This window comes from Drosophila tropicalis, unplaced genomic scaffold (genome assembly GCF_018151085.1).
Source record: "Drosophila tropicalis isolate 14030-0801.00 unplaced genomic scaffold, ASM1815108v1 contig_593, whole genome shotgun sequence".
Classification (NCBI taxonomy): domain Eukaryota; kingdom Metazoa; phylum Arthropoda; class Insecta; order Diptera; family Drosophilidae; genus Drosophila; species Drosophila tropicalis.
In genome coordinates this window covers 5,599,318-5,618,025 of record NW_027173070.1, presented here as the reverse complement: position 1 = coordinate 5,618,025, position 18,708 = coordinate 5,599,318, and the positions used below count along the sequence as shown (strand labels likewise).

The window sequence follows — 18,708 nt, the reverse complement described above, 5'->3', positions numbered from 1 at the left end:
GAAGGGACTTGCGGAAAGTTCTATGAAAGTCAAGCGTATAAACAAGAGATTAAAATGTCATAAACAATGTCTTTTTTCCTCTTTTGCCATCTACTTGGGGGTGGTCCCTAAACAACTTAATGAAACCTATTGGACAGAAAGTGTTTCATATCTTTTCGTTTTGAATTTATATTTTTCATTCCAATTTCGGATGAAGTTTTTACTGCCAGCCATGCGAGTAGTCTGGCGGATTTGCCACCTCTTCACCATCGCCCTCTCAGTCAATAGGAACTCAATAAATTTTCATAAAACTTTTTGATTTGTATTTATGACTTTTTCCAAACACAGAAAAATCCATGAAAATTCAATTAAAATTCAGTTACTCTGCCTAAAGTTGTTATGGGTCAAGTATAAGCCTTTTGATATGGAATATGTAACTGTAGAAGGAAACAACATCTGCATAAGCAAAAACTTTCCAAACGATTTTTACTTGAATCTGTGAACTCTTTTTCTAGATTGGCCAACGTCTCTACGATTATGGATCATAACTATGTGGCATGATCTAGTAAATTTTCGAGGGTAATCAACTTGACAAGAATTACTTAAAATATTCCTCAAAAATTATAATAAAAGGAACTCAATGAGTTCTTCAAATATCTTCTGAAATAAATTTGCACTAAATGTTTAAACAATTGATAAGTACATATGTATATCTCTTAGGTTGGTATTACAATTTATTACAATTTACATGTGTTTCGGAAAATACAATTGCAACAAAAGAAAAACTTTATTGTATTTTATAAGGTAGTTTTTTTTTTTTGTTTAGTTATCGAAAGAAAGGCCTGGCGAATTCAGGAATTTCTGGCGGATGATAAATTATCATACAAAGGCATAAATAATGCAAACAATAACGAAACTGTTGAACACTTAGACATAAGAGTTATATGTATATATAGTATATATCTAAAGACTGAACAATTTCCGGGCATACAAACACACTCACACACGCGCGCGTTACAAACTATTTACAACAAACTGTGCGTAACTTTTCCATATGCAAAAAATACTGACGCTAAATGATAAAATAAAAGAAAAGTCGTTCAAGCGAAACAGAATTTCCATTGGCAAAGGTCAGATCCAAGTTTTGGTTGGTTGTTCTTTGATGCTGAGGATATGGACTGACTTTTGCAAAGGGAAATTATGCGGTGTAATTTCTAATTTCCTGGCTAAATAATGGGGGATAGGAAAATAAGGAATGGATAAAAAGCAAACATTGGATGGAAAATAAAAATGTGTTTTGGAGGGGGGCGTGATTGCACTAATCAGCGCTGGCGTTAATTGTAATAGTCTTGCCCTTAGGATCATCGAAACGATCCATGGTATTGATATCCATCATCCAGCAGACGCCAACAAAGACAATGACCAACAGGAGAACAACTACCAGAAGACCCATCAGAATGCCGGGGGTGACAAAGCCGACGCAGTCCCAGGAATCACCAAATACAAATTTTTCCTGGTAGGTGGAATCGAATGGAGCCTGGAGCTGCAGGGAAGTGAAGCTCAAGGTGTTGTATTGATTATTGGTGGCCGCCGAAGCCAAGACCAGGCTAGCGCATGTGTAGGAGAAGCTAGTGGGAGCATTTACATCCGGACTACGGAAAGCAACACCGTTGTATTGTACATTGCTTATGCTATAATAGCCGCCACTAAGGGTAACATCGAAGGTAATGGGTTTGTCAGTTTCAACGGTGTCAATCCGTACAGAAAATTGTGTAGTGCTGGCATTTGAGATTTTAGCATCGGACGACGTCGTGAGTTGGCCAATTTTTTCTCCGTTATATTTGACTTCTGTGTAGAAAATCTGAAATTGATTTCCACCAAAGTAGATATTACCGCCCACTGTGGCAGCAGTATCACGACGCAAGCGGCTCAATTGCTTTGGTTGCGGAGATGTACCGGCTGCAGCCAAATATAGATAAGCCACTTTGCACTCCAATTGCTTGGTGATAGCAGCAATGGCAGCGTCTGCAATGAGTCAGTTAATACTGAAGAAATGCATTTGCCTTTGTAATACACTTACCATGTGACTCCAATTTGGCTTCACGTGTCTCCACATCAGCATCGGCATCATCGAAGGTAATAGTAACTGCCTTGCCAACGGAGCATTTCAAAGGTTTAACCAATTGGCCACTGGCATTGATGGTGTTGTATTCCCTCTTGGTGGCCACCGAACGCAGAGCCTCTGTGGGATTCTCCACACTGGTGTAGTAGGTCTTTGGGCTGACCCCCTTCAACTGGGCATAGCACGATTGTTGACCTTCGACACTTGAGCAAAGGAAATCCTTGTTGCTTAGCTAAAGAAGAGATTAAGGAAAATGATATTGAAAAATGATCTGAAAGCGATTCAAAGTTCTTTTATACCCAAGCAGTGACGTTGTTAACAATTATTTACTATATATTGGTAAAATTAGCTCTTAAGAATTCCGAAAAATTCACTCTCATATGATATTGGTGGCATGCATCACATATAAAGGTCCGATCAGAAGGTAAGCTAACTTATCCTCATCAATATTGAAACTGAATATTTTGACCATTAGATGGCTTCCTGGAGAAATATCACCTCATGAAAGGTCACTGATCGAGAATATATAAAAGTAGGAAGCTTGGACGATTTCTCTAATGTCACTGCGATGCATGCATAGGTATATAAAAACTTATTTATTATTTTCGAGTGCCTCTTACGCCATTTTCCTCAAAGGCCACAACCATGTGATCTTCCAGCAACGTCGACAGCTGATCAGCGAATTCAGTTTGGGACACTGTGCTCAAGGCAGGGTGTGACGCACTAGATAAGAAAAACACAAAGGTACATTAAGGATTACAAATGATTTCTATTTTGTTTTTGGAATGCCCACCTGTTGGCTCCCCATAGAAAGACGGGCGTTTGTTCGGCCAAGGCGACCCCCAAAATGACGCACAACGCAATCAGCGATTTTCCCAACATATTCGCTACGAGTTCTCTCGCTGGGCACGACAAGGCACTTTATAGCAAAATTAAATTTAAATCAAATTAGCATAAACACAAAAGTGCACAAACTCAAATAAAAACTAAAACGAACCAAAAATTGAACAGAAAACTACAAAAGAAAAATGGGAAAATTAGATATCTCCTCCAGTCCCAATTTCGTCTGTTCCAGTGTGAAAAAAAAACCTTATGACGGTACGGTCATGTGATTAGAGGTGGTACTCTCGACTATCACGCAAAGCGCCCTCTGTCGTCGTTAAAACGATAACAAATCGATAATTATTCCAAATACTGGGAGTTGGAGTATCAAGTAATCGGAATCGAACTGCCACTATTAAAAACAGTGGGAGTTTAAAATAGTGGGACAACTTAATGGGATGTGCGTAAACAACTGCAGGCAAGAAATTTGTTTTTCTTTTTACAATTGACGGTTGAATATAATAATTCTTTTGCTTTGCTATAGAAAATCATGCCCAGCCTAGAAGCACAAATGTGATAACCTTCGAAAATGCGTTTGAGGCGCCGTCCCTGGCAACGAAGAGTCCGGCGTGCCCTGGACCTGATAAAAATGCAAACACGCCGAAAGTTTCAATTGTTGTCAGGTAAGAAACTGAGAATCGGTGTTTCAGGATTTGAGATTAACAAATTTTGTGGACTCCTCTAGTGATCGGAGGTCTGGCCTTGATGCTGTGGCTGGCTGGAAATCTTATGTCTGGCGATGATGATCAAGTGCAGGGCTACAGTGACGACCGAGCTCCACATGCTCCCTGCCTGCCCATTGACGCGGTGTACACTTGGGTCAATGGTTCGGAGGCGAAATTTATAGAGTCCATAAGGCGCTACAATCCAAACTATGATCCCTCCCGGTTCGATGATAAGAACGAATTGCGCTACTCATTGCGTTCCTTAGAAAAGTACGCCAATTGGATACGTCACGTGTATATAGTGACCAATGGACAGATACCCAATTGGCTGGATTTAAGCTATGACCGAGTGACCATAGTGCCACACGAGGTACTTGCTCCGGATGTGGAGCAATTGCCCACATTCTCAAGTGCAGCCATAGAGACATTTCTGCATCGCATACCAAAGTTATCCAAACGATTTTTGTACTTAAACGATGATATATTCCTAGGAGCACCGCTTTATCCCGATGATTTGTACACAGAGGCGGAGGGAGTACGGGTCTATCAGGCCTGGATGGTGCCCGATTGTAGTTTAGATTGCCCCTGGACCTATATAGGAGATGGAGCCTGTGACAGGCATTGCAACATTGAAGCTTGTCAATTTGACGGAGGCGATTGCAGTGATGCAGAGACTCAGCCAGGTGGCCAGGAAGCTCCTTTGCCAACCACTAAACGGAGATTTCCAAGATATAAAGGACTGCGTAAGATTTACAAGGGAAGTTCCTCGAACTTCAAGGATGTCATGCGCCATAGAAATGTGTCCACATTAAATGAACTTCGTCAGATTGTGGAGCATTTCAATAAGGATAAATTAAAGACCCTCTACAAAGAGTTGGAGGCCAGCTCGACTTCTCAGCCCGATTATAAATCATCTACTGATATCTACTCTCAGTCCCTAATAGCCACCAATATGCTGCTTAATCGTGTCTACGGCTTCAAAGCTCGTCATGTGCTGGCCCATGTGGGCTTTCTGCTCGACCGGGACATTATAGAGGAGATGCAACTGAGATTCAACAAGGAGTTAAAATTTACTGCCAGCCAGCGCTTCCGTTCGCCCTTGGACTTGCAATATGCCTTTGCTTATTATTCCTTTGTCATGAGTGAGACGAGAACGTTGAGTGTGGAGGAGATCTTTGATGAATTCGATACGGATGGTTCAGCTTCCTGGTCGGATCGAGAAGTGCGTACTTGTTTGACACGTTTATATCCTCCACCCTTAGATTGGGCAGCTATGCGTTACTTTGAGGAGGTGGTCCAGAATTGCTCACGCTCTTATCAGCAAGCTGATAATATAGTCCACTCTACACTTGTCTATGAACGCTATGAGGATTCAAATTTGGTAAGCTCTGTTTGGGTAAACTTTAGGCAGATCTTTAATTTATTTTCTTCCTCCTAGCCCACGATCACTCGCTCTTTGGTGTCGCAGTGTGGCCTCTTGGCCGATGCTTTAAGTGCCAATTTTGCTGTACGACCGAGGTATCAATTTAATGTCAGCCCTAAACGTTCTTCCTCGAGTAACTTTATGATGCTCACCTCGAATCTGACTGAGGTTGTCGAATCTTTGGATCGTCTGCGTCGTAATCCCCGCAAATTCAATTGCATCAATGATAATCTGGACTTTAAACGCAACGAGGATAATGAATTGGTTCGTCATCTGCTGGAGGATTTCTATCTATCATATTTTCCACGTCGCAGTAAATTTGAATTGCCTCCTCAGTTTCGGAATCGTTATGAATCGTGGCATGAATATCAACGCTGGCGTAGACGCAAACGTGCCGTCCTTGTTGTTGGCTATGGCATAACTATCCTTTTGATCATATTCTTGATGCGTTTCATGTGCTTGCATAAGGCTAAATTCGTTAGACGATGTGTCCAACGACTGTAACTCGGAGATTCCATTTGTCTATATCTTTTTATATACATGTTTATGTTTTTCATTTTGCTTTGTGTGATAAGATGTAACTTTTGAGATGCAATAGATGCTAAGAGAGATTTTTAGTAGATAACTAATTTTAAGCTTAAATGAAACTGAGGCTATAACTTAACAAATAAACGTTTAGTATAGATACAAAAATGATTCTTTAATACACAATCCTTTCAATTGCTCCCCATGAAATTACCTCTCTAAGCTCTCTGCTATGGCATTTGCTTTTGAAGTTTGAATTTAAGTAGCGGTAGAACATATATGTACATACACATTCAAAATTTACAGGAATCTATAGTTATAACAATTTACATTTGTTTTCAAAAGTCATTTAATTTAATCTATTTTATATAGGCCAAAATTAGATGAATTGCTCTTAGAATCTCTTGATGATTTGGATTATCTTTCTTCCCTCAATAAGTTTTATATGTATTTGAAATATATTAATATTTTACAAAACTTTTATACTCTATTCGAATATCTATTCAAACAAATACGAAACGCGAAATGAATTCACCCATTTTAGTATGTAAATTTAGCATTATTCAGGGATTATTTTTTTTGCATACAATTAGATGTTAGGACTTATACATTGATTTTCAAGAATATTTTGTTGAATTTTTATTATTATCATTTTCTGTTGAAATATATAAGAGATCTCCTATTCAACAAATAATAACAAAAATCACTTAGAATTGAGAAGTAGAAAGTTGCTAAAGCTTAAATTCAAAGTGAAAATTAATTTGTTTATTTTAGTTAGTTTTAATGCCATTATTGATTCCATAGAAGAAGTGTTTATAGCAATTTTACCAACTATGTACATTTATGATTATCTATTTATATTTTTTAATCGTTTGTTTTGTCTTACGTTTAATGTTCTGAAGAATTATAAAGAATAGAAGTTATTTTAAAAAACTGTTGAATATTTTTTACAGTCATTTTAGTTAAAGCCAGTGGAAAATCGCTAAGGGGGATTATAATATAGTATGTCTTTTGAACTTACAGATTGTAAAGCCAAAAAAAAATTAGTTTAGTGAGTTTATTTTATTAATTTAGTATTAGTACAAGAATTACAATTAGTATTCCATCTTCTCATTCGATTTAATCGGTCATTGAATGAATAAACAAGTTCGAACACTAAGGGAAAACTTGTGTTCATTCAATTCTTTTAGTTTTAATTCGTTTCATTATGAGAATAAATGTCTTAAAAGTCGAATTGAATACTTAAGAAAATCCTATTAAGAAATATCAATATTTAGTTTAACACTCATCCTTCATACAAGGATATGTTGGAACAAACTCCAAGGTATATAAAGTGAGTCGAAATTTTTCCATATCGATTACGGCCAAGTTTGTCGTCAACCGTTTATCAAATTTGGTATTTTTTGTGTTTGTTCTTTTTTATGACTTTTGGCTAGTGGCCAGACTTTCTGGAGCACTTAACAACCCACTGGGGGGAAATTTGTGTCTTCTTTTTCTCTTGTTGTTGTTATTGTTGTTGCGGTTTTGGGGTACGATGATTACCGCAAATTGTGACCACCCGCTGAGCGGTGGGCGTTGCCAAAACAATTCAGTTTGTTGTGTGCCACAACGGAACTACGTCATCACATTTGAGCTTCTAGTTTTTTTCTTTCTTTCTTTTTTATGCCAAAACCAAGGGGCAGTGGGTGGATTTTGTAATTATGGACACACAAGCCACAGAAGCAACACTAACACTGAGAGCCACATTAGATGAGAGTTTGAACTTATAACCACAGGCAGAAAGGAAAGAAAAAAAACGAACCGTGGCAGAGCAAAGTTAGCACTTTACGTGGCCGGAAGTCAGGGGGCGGAACTAGAGCGAGTCCAGACTGAGGACGTCTGTCTGTCTATGGCTATTCCATTCGCTCTTTCTGCCTCTCTCTCTCGCTCGCTCTCTCTCTCTCTTTGTTGTGGTGGGCGTTGCAGCTGGAAGAATCCCCAAAGAAACGCTTGGCCATATGATGATGATTTGCTTTTGCTTTTTGCGTGTTTATGGTGCGGAGGAGGGGGAAACATCTTCTTTTTGTGTGTGTGTCCTTTTTTATGATTTTTATTTTGCCAACTCACCAAATCACCGCACATACACACACACACACACACACATACATGTGTGTGGGTGGCAGTGTGGGTGTGGCATTCGTGCCCGGATGCTGTGGCATAAATTGCGTCCGTCGCTTCGCCTTTTCGACTCAGCGGGGGGGGACACTTTTGGAAACTGGAATATCAATTACTTAAACAGCAGCCAACGCTTAGACTCTGAAAAATTATCTAAACACTTTTATCAATTATCTAACGATTGTGATCTGAAACGTGTGTCCTTTAAATGTGATCACGTACCAAGTCTCTAGGTCTCGTAACTCATCCTAAATGATCTCTCCCGCGAAGTAGCCCACACACACTCAGCGGGTTCGTTTTCGTTTTTTTCTCAGTTTTCTTTTTGGGTGAAACGTGCACTGAACGAAATTTGGTTTATTACCAGCCATCGAGTGTTATTTGTGGTCTCGGTTTTAGGTCTACCTCAAAGCCGGAAGTGTCATGATTAATTGTTCGGGAACAATGTTTAATCCTCAATGCCGAAATTATGCAAAATGAGAGCTGTGTCTAAGTGGGGGGTCTCAAAAATTGTTTTACATATGTACTCCCGATCTGCAGAAGTATGAAAGGTAATGAAATTATATAGACCAAGTCGCCATTAGTATGTTAAAATAAGTCCTTAAGCAAAGCTATGTTTCAACAATTTATTCCAATAAAGTTTCTATGATATTTTTGTAGAAAAATAACCAAATGCACCAGGATTGGAGAGCACCGGGTCTAAACTGACACATCTTCTACCTTACGTTGATGCTAAGATTCACCATTGGCCGATGTTTAAACAAATATCATCCCCAAACTATTCCTCCCTGATTTCGTCCCTGTACCTAAACATAAATGTATGTACATATATCTCATATATCATTATATATCGTGGTTCCTTATACACGGATCGCAAAATTTCAAATTTCTGAGTCCGTGCAGGATACGATCTTTTCGACCAAATGCCTGGCACATTTGTATAGTTTCTTCTCTATAATCAGCTTTTAGTACTCATTGTTGATTAGATTTTCTTAATCCGTCCCATATGGATTCATCAGACAAACTTTCAAGAAGAACCCCTGATATATTAAGACGAAAAGTTTTCCAGACAAAAATTTTCTATCATTAAATTTCAAGTAAGTGAAAAGAAAAACAATCTCAAACTAATTTTTCAACGTTCCACCGTTATCCTTTTATAGATTTCCGCCATATCTAGTCTATGTTCTATCCCAAACATTCAAATACTTCGTGACTTTCTCTAGTCTGCGAGCAACCGATTTAAATATTCATTCGAAAGTCTTTTGAGTAAGTTTCTTTGCCGCCTTAAACTCAGACTCGTCGACACCCGGTTCTAATATTTTTCTAAGAAAAATCGCTGTAATTGGTCTTTAAGTATTAGAAATATATGAATTTGTATTTAATTAGCTTCGGTACACGAAATATTTTTGACATATTTGTTTGATAAATGCCTTCCCCTTGGCTGTCGGTCGCCTGTGAAAATCTCGTTTATAAAATATTTTCGTTTATGAATTTAAATAATTTTTCCTATCCCATTTTCACTGCATTTGGCGGCAAATCCAAGCGATGAATCAAAGTGAATAATCATAATAATTATTTTCAAATTGTTTTCTTTGTTGTTGGGTGTATACAGGGGCAGGGGGTGGTGGCAATGGGTTGAGGTGGGGCATGGGGAGATGTGCTTTGGAAAATGTATGATAAATAAAAAAATTAAGACATTAAATCGTTCATTCGTTGGGCAATTTACATTCATTATTATTACCAGTATCATCAGCGCGATGTGTATGGGAAGGTACGTGCCCATAAGCCATGGGAATTGGAATACGATGAATGATGACACACACACAAGCTACACACACAAACAAACAAACATTTGGATATGAACACTGTCAGCGACATGAATGTACGGCTATGCATGGGCGCAGGTAGCAAAAGGATCTTAACTGAAGGAACGGAAAAAGTGGGACTTTTATTGTTTGATTAGATAAGATCCGTAACTCGACCTCAGTGTAGGAAAGTTTATGATGAACAAAAGCATTGATGAAACTAACCGAACTAACTCTATACCTATGTAGAATCTAGAATCTATCTAGAGTAGAAACTAGAAATATCCTCTAGTTCTTCCATTGTAATATTTACCAAAGTAAACTTTAAGCAGCATCTTCTAGAGCCCGACTAAATAGAAATTTGTATTAATTTAAATTGAGGATGAATGGAGAGTTCTAAGATAAAGTTTAATGTATTAGAACATAAATTGGGAGTTGTGAGACAGACTTCAATTTCATTTAAGGACCTTTAGGAGCTCTGAGTCAGTTTATCATAAAATTACCTTTTGTTGATATTAAAAAAAGTATTTGGAAGTTGCAAGTTAGGCCTCATTTACATGAAGGGGAAATTTAAGAGTTGTGAGATGGATTTATTAACTTTAGGTCTGATATTTTTACAATTTCAGACTAATAAAAGAATTTGTGCGACACTTTATTCCAATTTTATGAAATTTTGGGAGTTGTGAGACACTGATCTATACATTGTCAGAATGTTTGGGAGTTGTGAGACACTTTTTTTACGCTTAGGGAGTAATAAAGGAATATTGAGGAGCCTTTTCATAAGTTTGGGAGTTGTGAGACAGTCGTTTATATAATATTTGGCAGCTTTTTTTACATTAAGAGAAGATTTGAGTCGTTATAACTAATACTTATTTTAAATTAATAGAACATTTTGGTGTTTTATTAATATAATAGATATTTTAATTGGTCTATTTTCCCTTAATTTTACCCCAACTGCTCCTGCGACGCCTCTGTTGATGGTATTTTATGTAGACTTGGTTATGGACATGAGGCGACAGCCAGAACATTGCGTTACTTGCATTTCTTTTTGGAAATTAATAAAATCATAAAATTGTAATTAATTAATTCAACAACAACAACAGAAAACAAAAATAATGAATGAATGGTAGAGACATAAGACAAACTGCATTGCCATGCCGACGGATCCCCAATCCCCGGTAGCTGATCGGCTGTCTGGGATATCTGAATATTGGAGGCCTTCTCTCTGATTATCGATTCAGGTGCGTGAGTGCATTTTTTTGTTGTTTTTTACTTCTGCTTCAACAGAATTTCAAACACGACAAGCTTTGGGTGCCCGATGACAGATGGCATACCATGCCACATGGAGCTACGAACCCTCCCAACCCCCTCATCAACCATCCACAAATCCCTTGCCCTTTTCAATTTGCTCATTTAGAAATCATTTACATTACCATTTGATTGCCGCGCTGATTGTCCATCTAGAAAATGGTTTCTTTCTTTTTGGATTTGACTTTGACTTGTGACAAGTGCAAAACTTTAATGAGGCCCCGATCGCTTTGAAGACTCCGCCGTGCATACATAGAAGACTTTTTCAGAGTCCTGTGCGAGACATGTGTTTGCCTTTTAAAACTTTGCACAAAAATGGGCGTGCCCTTGGCCCTTTTTGACAAATTATGACAGGTCGAGAACAAAAATGTTTAGCCATTTGATTTATGTGAAATTGCTTGGCTTCCATTTTCAACTATACAAAAACCACCACGCACCCTGGCAAACTGGCATCCTGGTTGGACTAGGACAACAGTTTTCCTGCCTTTGGGTAAATTTATTCGCATATCTCCCTTTTTGATTTTTAATGATTTTAAAGTGATTTTTAACGTCGTGCTGCTGTCGGGCATTATGGTTGTTTAACTACTTAACGAAGGCTTTATAAATCCGCATATAATTAATGGCAATATAATTTACAACAACACCAAAAAGGGAAGGGGGAAAAAGCAAAGGAGGCGGAGCAGCAGCAAAACGAAGAACTGGCAACCAGGATCATTGTCACATACACAGAGAGATATTCTGATGGTGACTGATGGCAGCAGCAGCACCAGAGAAGGGGATTGAGTAAAACGACAGCCACAACGAATTCGAAATGAGCTACTCGACGTAAAATCACGAGAAAATATCAATAGATCTGCCTTTAAGTCACCTCACAATATTAAATTTGCTAAAATGCTAAATACTTACAATAGTTCTTAAAACGTTTTATTTAATACAGACGAGACTTTATAGTGATTTCTATACTTTAAGCTTTTTATTTTCAACCCATTTGGAATCCTTATCAAATCCAAATAAATTCTTTTAAAATTCTTCCTTTCATAAAAGAGATTAATTATTAAGGGATTACTTTAAGCTCAAGTTCTTAAAGGAAGAAAAAAATGATAATTTCTTGATTAATTCTGAAACTCGATATATCAGATATACATATATCCTGTACATATAACTTGATATAAATCTTGTTTCATTGGGAGAATCTAGAAGATTCTTGTAGAGTAGAGAATCAATAAATTGGTATAAACACCTTGCGCGATTTGCTTTGGACTTCATCTACCTCATTTAAGGCTAAATATTCAAGGATCTTTCGTATCGAAAAAGAATTATATAACTAATCCAAGCTCGGATCAGCTACTGCGGCTTTATATCCTTATAAGATTTAACGCTTTTACCAACAAACATTTAAAGACACATTGTTGATTACTTGAATTAAGAATCTATATCTATAACTTACAATTCATACCATTATTCAAAACTCTCTCCTAATTAAAGTGTTAAGTTAAAACAAAGTAAATCAATCAGAATCCAATTCCAAGTTTTAACTTTTGGTGTAGTATAGCATACAGAAAGTTGGATCTATGAAATAAGATATAGGATTTAGGATCCAGTTCTCTATTCCCATTGAACTTCTGGCTGACAATGACCTAGATCTGAGACTAGTCTTCTTTCTCCCTTGTGTTATCCTAATGTGGTTGATTTTCAAAAATCTCGTATATTATAGTGTAGGTCATTCGTTTGTATCCTCAAAGCCGAACCACAATGGATGACTGCTCTTTTGTCGCAGCAGCCTCAACACTTTGTACATTTGCCGCAATTCAGATTCAGATTGAGCCCCCTGCCTCAGCAGCAGCAGCCGGCAACAAATTGCCTGCAAAGTGTTGCAATAATAAAAACTCATGCTCGGAGGCGTGTCCCAAAGAGGAAAAAAAAAAAAAAATACAAAGCTGCAAACAGAATACGTCGGAATACGTATGGAAGGGTGTATCCAGTGGCTCCGGGCTCCAGGGTGGGTTTTTAGCTACAATTAGGAACAGGGAAGGGGGACATGGGCAGGGGTACATAGAGGGGTTTAGCACACAAAAGTCAATTGTCATATAGAGTTGGCCAATAAGTTGGTAAATGTAATTAAAAAATTCACACACACACACACACACACACATTGAAAGAGAGCCAGAGAAAGTATGGATCGAAATCAGGATCGACATCGATATTAGAAGAGGCGTGACACGTGAGACACCTGGAGTGATTGTTGTGCCCTCTGTCAAACACTCTCCCTTTCTGCCGTTCCCACTCTGACACTCTGCTTATTTGTGACAATTTGGTGCGTTAAATTAGAAAAATTAGTCACAGTGAAGCTACTTTTAGGGCCTCTTGGGTCCGTAGTAAATTGCCTAAATGGCCAGTTTAATTAGGCCAATTGACATTGGAGTGCCCATGGTTCAAATGGGGTGTCAGGACTTACAACTAGAGCCTGGAAATAATTCAAGAAATTCATATATGTATGTATAAGTATATAATCGACTTTACTTAAGTTTCGTTTTGGTTTATTTACAAAAGAAAAGAAAAAACTAAATGTTTTCAACAGAAAAGTATTCAAAACTCAATAAATACTTCGAGCAAGATTAACACCCAAGGCCAAACTAATGGGAGGAGGAGCATTGGTACCCACACCACCACCGCCACCGCCCCCTCCACCTCCTCCCACTCCATTTGAAGCTCCATTTCCAGTCGTGCCGCCGCCATTAAACTTTTCAAAACCGCTAATCATTTCCGTTGAGGTTAGCTTCTTACGCAGATCCGGTTTGGGACCGCTTAGGCACATTTTCTCCAGCTGCTGATGTTGGGAACGAACCGCAAATCGATTGACATGCACCGGTATGGGCACTACAATTTTGGTGCCACTTGTCACACCATTCCGACCCAGGCCATGTGACGTTAGGCCGGCCTTAACACGTTTCCATTTAGCACGACGATTTTGAAACCAGATTTTCACCTGTCAAATTGAAAGATCATTAAGAGAGACCCAAAATGAATAAAATTTCCATGGGTAGCTACCTGTACTTCACTCAGTTTTAAACTGGTCGCTATTTGACTACGTTCGGTTAGGCTAAGATACTTTTTGGCATGAAATTCTCTTTCCAACTCCAGCAATTGTTCGGAGGTAAAGGCTGTTCGTCGTCGTCGGGATTTGGAGCCACCATTCCCGCCCTGAGAGTCTTTGCCTCCGTCTCGGCCACTGCCTCCGCCGCCGGAGTTATCATGTCGGGAATGAAGGCCACCCTCATCATCGCTGCAATCTTCGCTATCCGAATTTGTATAGGCTGTAAGGCAAGGAATTTTGGTAAATATAAGACACATTATAAACTAATAGCCTATCCTTAGCACTTGTATTATCTTTTCTTTGTCTATAATAATAATAGGCCGTCAGGTTACATCTACTTATAATGGAGTCTCGAGAACTTTTGAAAAGCTAAAGATTAAAATAATACTTTAATACTTTAAAGGCAAATACAAGTTGGGAATTACAACTAAATAAAGCCCATCCAGACGACCGATGATATAGATTTTGAGGGGTTATCGAAAATATTGTCAGTTCAGGAGGTAAAATATTGTTCCTAAGATTGAAAAATTTCTTATATTTCCTTTTGTCACTTTTGACGTCTTAAAAGGGCGGATTTGCGATGTACTAGCTGTTATTATGCAATTTTAATTGAAATCTTAGATATCCTCTAAAATGCTAAGAATCAGCACCTGCTCAACCATTTAGTTGGGAGAGTGTGAAATTGCCTTTCACTTTTATACCTTTTAATATTACTGAAATGGTATAAACTCTAAATCATTTAAAATCATGCCAGATCTAGCTTACTTAATTAAACGATTTAAAGTTAGTTGCAATATCTGTCTAACAATCAAGATGATCTCAGGATCTCCTCTTGAGAAAAAGCACATGTTCTCCTCTCCTTTTTTTTTTGAAACGGAATTTGTCGTTCTTGAAAATAAGTTATTTAGGTTGAGTGGAGATTTTTGAAACTATAACAAATTGAAATTGATGTCATTTGTTTTGTTGTTGTCTGAACTGTCACATCCTGTTTTCTCCTCTTAAGTTAATGGCCATTAAGCATTCGGAAGGGGGGGGCCCTAACAAGTTCCAATTGCCAACTTCTGGAGTAAATGGCCTGTGTCATAAGTTTTTGTATGTGGTTAAAGATACAAATATTTATTTATAACTGGGCAGGGACTACAGAAGCAGATGCAAACGAAAAAAAACGACACTTGAAACTTAATCTTTATGTTGTTAGTTGAGCGTGAAAGCTAAACGAGTCATTGGCATAAGATGTGTGAAACATGAATGAAGGAAGGGTGGGAGGATGTTGGGCACAAGGGTAACTACCCCTCATCATCACAGGGTCTGGGTTAAACTTGAGTTTCGGTTAAGCGATTTTTTAACACTTACACGCTTCAAGTAAGGACGCTGCTGTCACTGATTTATATAGGATAGAACCTCACCCACTTCTCCATCTTTGGAGTGTGTGTTGCTCAGAGTTATGAATATATTAAATGAAAATTTGTTGCGCTTTCGATGGGCCAAATTGAATTGAATTAAATGCACCCCCAAAAATACAAGACATTGGTATTCATTACGAGGAGGACTTGAAATGATGTTGTTCGCTGCGGTTAGCCTTAAATCGTAACGTTTGTCAAAATGTCAGCCCCATTTTGATGGCTATTATTGTTGTCTTCGGTCCAGATTGAGTTGAAGAGTTGAAAAGTTTTTGAAACAGAGTCACACACACACACAAACACACAGTTATTTTTGATTGACATCAAACATTGGGTCTTAATGCGTTTTATGCTAATTCCGATTATGACCAAGAGCATTTTAATTACCATGACACAAAGCACTTTACCAGATACGAAAATATGACAAAACTGGACAGGAATATGAGTGACTATAATGAACACCATCCCACCAGGGAGAGATTCGATATCCTTTTCTAAATCTGCAACTAATTAAGTTTGTTCTTCTGTTAAACCATTCAAAAAATGTTGAATAAAATCTTAAATTTTTATATCTACTTTGATACATTTTGTTTGAAATTCTTATAAACTTCAAAGAGTAAGCATAAATGGCTCTTTAAAGAAGTCGCATTTTTGAGGGTAAAACATTTAACAATTCCAGTCATCAAATCTATTAGTATTTTCAGCATATACCGTTTAATCAGACACGAATCTAGGACTATGAAATATGGCCAATTTTGACCCTTGAATTCTCTTTTTAAAACCGCAATAAAAATTTTTTGAATATCTTTCTAGAATTAATATAATCATTTGGTAGAAAGTAATTCGGAAACCCAGTTTATGAGATTTCATTAGCAATGCCTCAAAAACTCTAGTTCTTTCTAGTCCTGAAAGCTGATATCCTATGAAATATCAGATTTTATAGCCATAATATCTATGAGTTTTAGTACCCATATAAAAAATGATTATTGCCGTTGAAACATTTCGTTTGTCTAATATTATAAATCAAAAAAATTTCAGCCGATCCAGTGCGACTTAGTCCATATATAAAACACGATCCAGTGCTTTATGGATCCAGTGCTTTATACAATAGGAAATTCGTATCATTTGCTTTGTCGTATTTTAAAATTTTTTAACGTGTCAATTAATGGCTTTGATTAAGTCATTGTATTTAGATAATGTGTCATAACCTTAATCAACTTAGTCCAAGCCGTTTTCTTTTAAGATCATTTTAATGTTAAGGGCTAAATTTTCAACACATCTCATAAATGAGCTCTTGGAAAAATTATATGTTTAGTTAAACCAAGAAAAACTGTTAGCCACCAACTTTTAATTTAGCCCAAAAATTGCATGCTTAATACTTGTAACTTTTGTTCCTGTTTTTAAATTCTTCGACTTGGCGATCTTAAAGTATGATTTATGTGGAAGTTAAATGAGATGTTTTTAATGAAAATCGGATAAAAATTAAACCATTTTCATTGTATGTAATTACTTTCTTCAATACTGCAATATGATGAAAACTAGTTCTTCCCCTGTTCATATTATTAATATATTTATACTATTTTCCATTATGAAATTAACCTTCTGATTAACTTTGATTAACTTGATTATGAAAGAAGATTTTTAAGAGTAAGAATATTAATTCTTCTGTAGATAAACTGTACTTTGAATTCAGTTTCATACCAGCTAATTCCATTTTTGTAAGAAGAAATATCAAATATCAAAGAAGATCAAGAATGAATTAAGGAAAAAAGAAAAATCCATAACTTTTTTCTTTTAAAAAATTGATTTTTCTATTCTACCCTTCTTTGGATAATTCCCGATTGATTTTTTTGTTTTGCTAATTGGTTACCCACCTCCATTACGTGATTTGTCCATTTCACTATTGTAATTTCTTGGGGACATGGTCAGACTTATGTCACTGCATGAATCTCCACTGCATTCGTAATCCTCATCCATGCCCACATCCAGAGCAGGTTCAATGGGACTGTGACTATTTGATTTGGAGGGAGAGGAGTGGGAGGCTTGACTATGAGTGGCCTCCAAATGGGAATGACCCGGATGCTGATGTTGATGCTGCTGATGTTGCTGCTGATGGTGATGCTCATCCTGAAGTCTGGCCGAAGCCATATGCTGCAGACGAGCTTGGACAGTTAAATTGTGAACGTATTCCTGATTCATAAGCTCTGCCAAGCGGCGATAGCTCAGATCCGTTGGAGCTGCACTCGAATTGAAGGGCAGGAAACGAGTGTCCAAGGCATGAGGTTTGTCCAAGACTGTTTGTGGTGGCGCAGGTGGTGGTGCATGCGGTGGAGCCGGCACTGAGGTTCCATTTGGTGTGGGATAACAACCGCCGGCAATCAAATGGGTTAATCGCTCATGATTCTGGGCAAAATAGCCATGTAGCCAGGGATTATACAAGGGAAATTGGGTTAAACCCAAGGCAGAACTGGCCACCATGGCCCGAGCATTGAGCTCCTGCTGCTCCTCGGCAGGAGATGGAGATGTCAGGGCAGGTGGCGAAGATGATGCAGATGATGACGTTGCCGCCGTCGTCGATGTCGTTTGATGGGCTATCAGACTCTCTATGGAGAAGGGTTTCAGAAATGGTTTACTAACCATTTTACTCGTATTATCCGTAGTCAATGCTGGAAGCGATGCTCCCACCGTTGCTATCGCCTCAGGGCGTTCCAGTTTTTCCATTTTCCCAATCGACAAAAGTTGATATCAAATTATTTTGTTCCCAACGCGACGCAAAGAAACTAACGCAGTGAACCGTTCAAAGATCGGCGAGCAACTGAACGGAACATCACGTACACGTACTCAGACCGGGGCACCCAAGAGTCACCACCGAAAACAACCAAACGACTCATTGGCTCCGCCCTTATTTCAATATGGCGCATGACATGTTTTCCTCGAGCTCTGCCATTGGTTGACTCGGGCTAATTGCCGTCACAGCGAACCAGTTTTGTCCCCTGCCCTCGCCACCTGCTTCTCTTTCTTTAGTGGCTGCTCTTACCTAATTGAGTTCTGCTCGAGTCGCGCTATAATCAGACTACCCACAGACTATATAACCAGACCCAAGACCCATTGCCAGACCGCCCTGCCATTAACTATGTGTATATGCTAGTGGAGTGGTGGACTCCCCTCTCTCGACGTCTTAACCCCCCTCCTCGTAGTATCTCGTGAGGCATATTAGTGACCAATTTAAATTCAAAATCATCAGTTTCAAGTGGGTGTGACGACAGTTGGTTAGCTTGTTCGTTCGTTCACTTGCTTTCCGTTAAGCATCATTAGGCAAAACACTAGAGAATGAAGGCTTAAATTCTATAATAT

The 18,708-nt window shown here is 38.1% G+C and overlaps 3 protein-coding genes across 3 annotated transcripts; 1 reads left to right on the top strand and 2 right to left on the bottom strand.

Annotated features, from left to right (window-relative positions):
* Positions 1 to 695: 695 nt before the first annotated feature.
* On the bottom strand, positions 696 to 3,233 carry VhaAC45 (Vacuolar H[+] ATPase AC45 accessory subunit). The gene is made up of 5 exons (XM_068290747.1): positions 3,099 to 3,233; positions 2,895 to 3,020; positions 2,722 to 2,824; positions 2,060 to 2,333; positions 696 to 2,004 (listed from the first exon to the last, which is right to left on the bottom strand). Exons 2-5 carry the CDS (start codon positions 2,981 to 2,983, stop codon positions 1,298 to 1,300), a joined length of 1,173 nt encoding a protein of 390 aa, XP_068146848.1. The 5' UTR covers positions 2,984 to 3,020; positions 3,099 to 3,233; the 3' UTR covers positions 696 to 1,297.
* Positions 3,234 to 3,349: 116 nt separating this feature from the next.
* Gnptab (N-acetylglucosamine-1-phosphate transferase subunits alpha and beta) lies at positions 3,350 to 5,764 on the top strand. The gene is made up of 4 exons (XM_068289343.1): positions 3,350 to 3,401; positions 3,468 to 3,606; positions 3,669 to 5,029; positions 5,087 to 5,764. Exons 2-4 carry the CDS (start codon positions 3,513 to 3,515, stop codon positions 5,573 to 5,575), a joined length of 1,944 nt encoding a protein of 647 aa, XP_068145444.1. The 5' UTR covers positions 3,350 to 3,401; positions 3,468 to 3,512; the 3' UTR covers positions 5,576 to 5,764.
* Positions 5,765 to 13,453: 7,689 nt separating this feature from the next.
* On the bottom strand, positions 13,454 to 18,149 carry unpg (unplugged). The gene is made up of 3 exons (XM_068291589.1): positions 17,229 to 18,149; positions 13,909 to 14,174; positions 13,454 to 13,846 (listed from the first exon to the last, which is right to left on the bottom strand). The coding sequence occupies exons 1-3, from the start codon at positions 18,073 to 18,075 to the stop codon at positions 13,454 to 13,456; spliced, it is 1,506 nt and encodes a 501-aa protein (XP_068147690.1). The 5' UTR covers positions 18,076 to 18,149.
* Between the last annotated feature and the right edge of the window lie 559 nt (positions 18,150 to 18,708).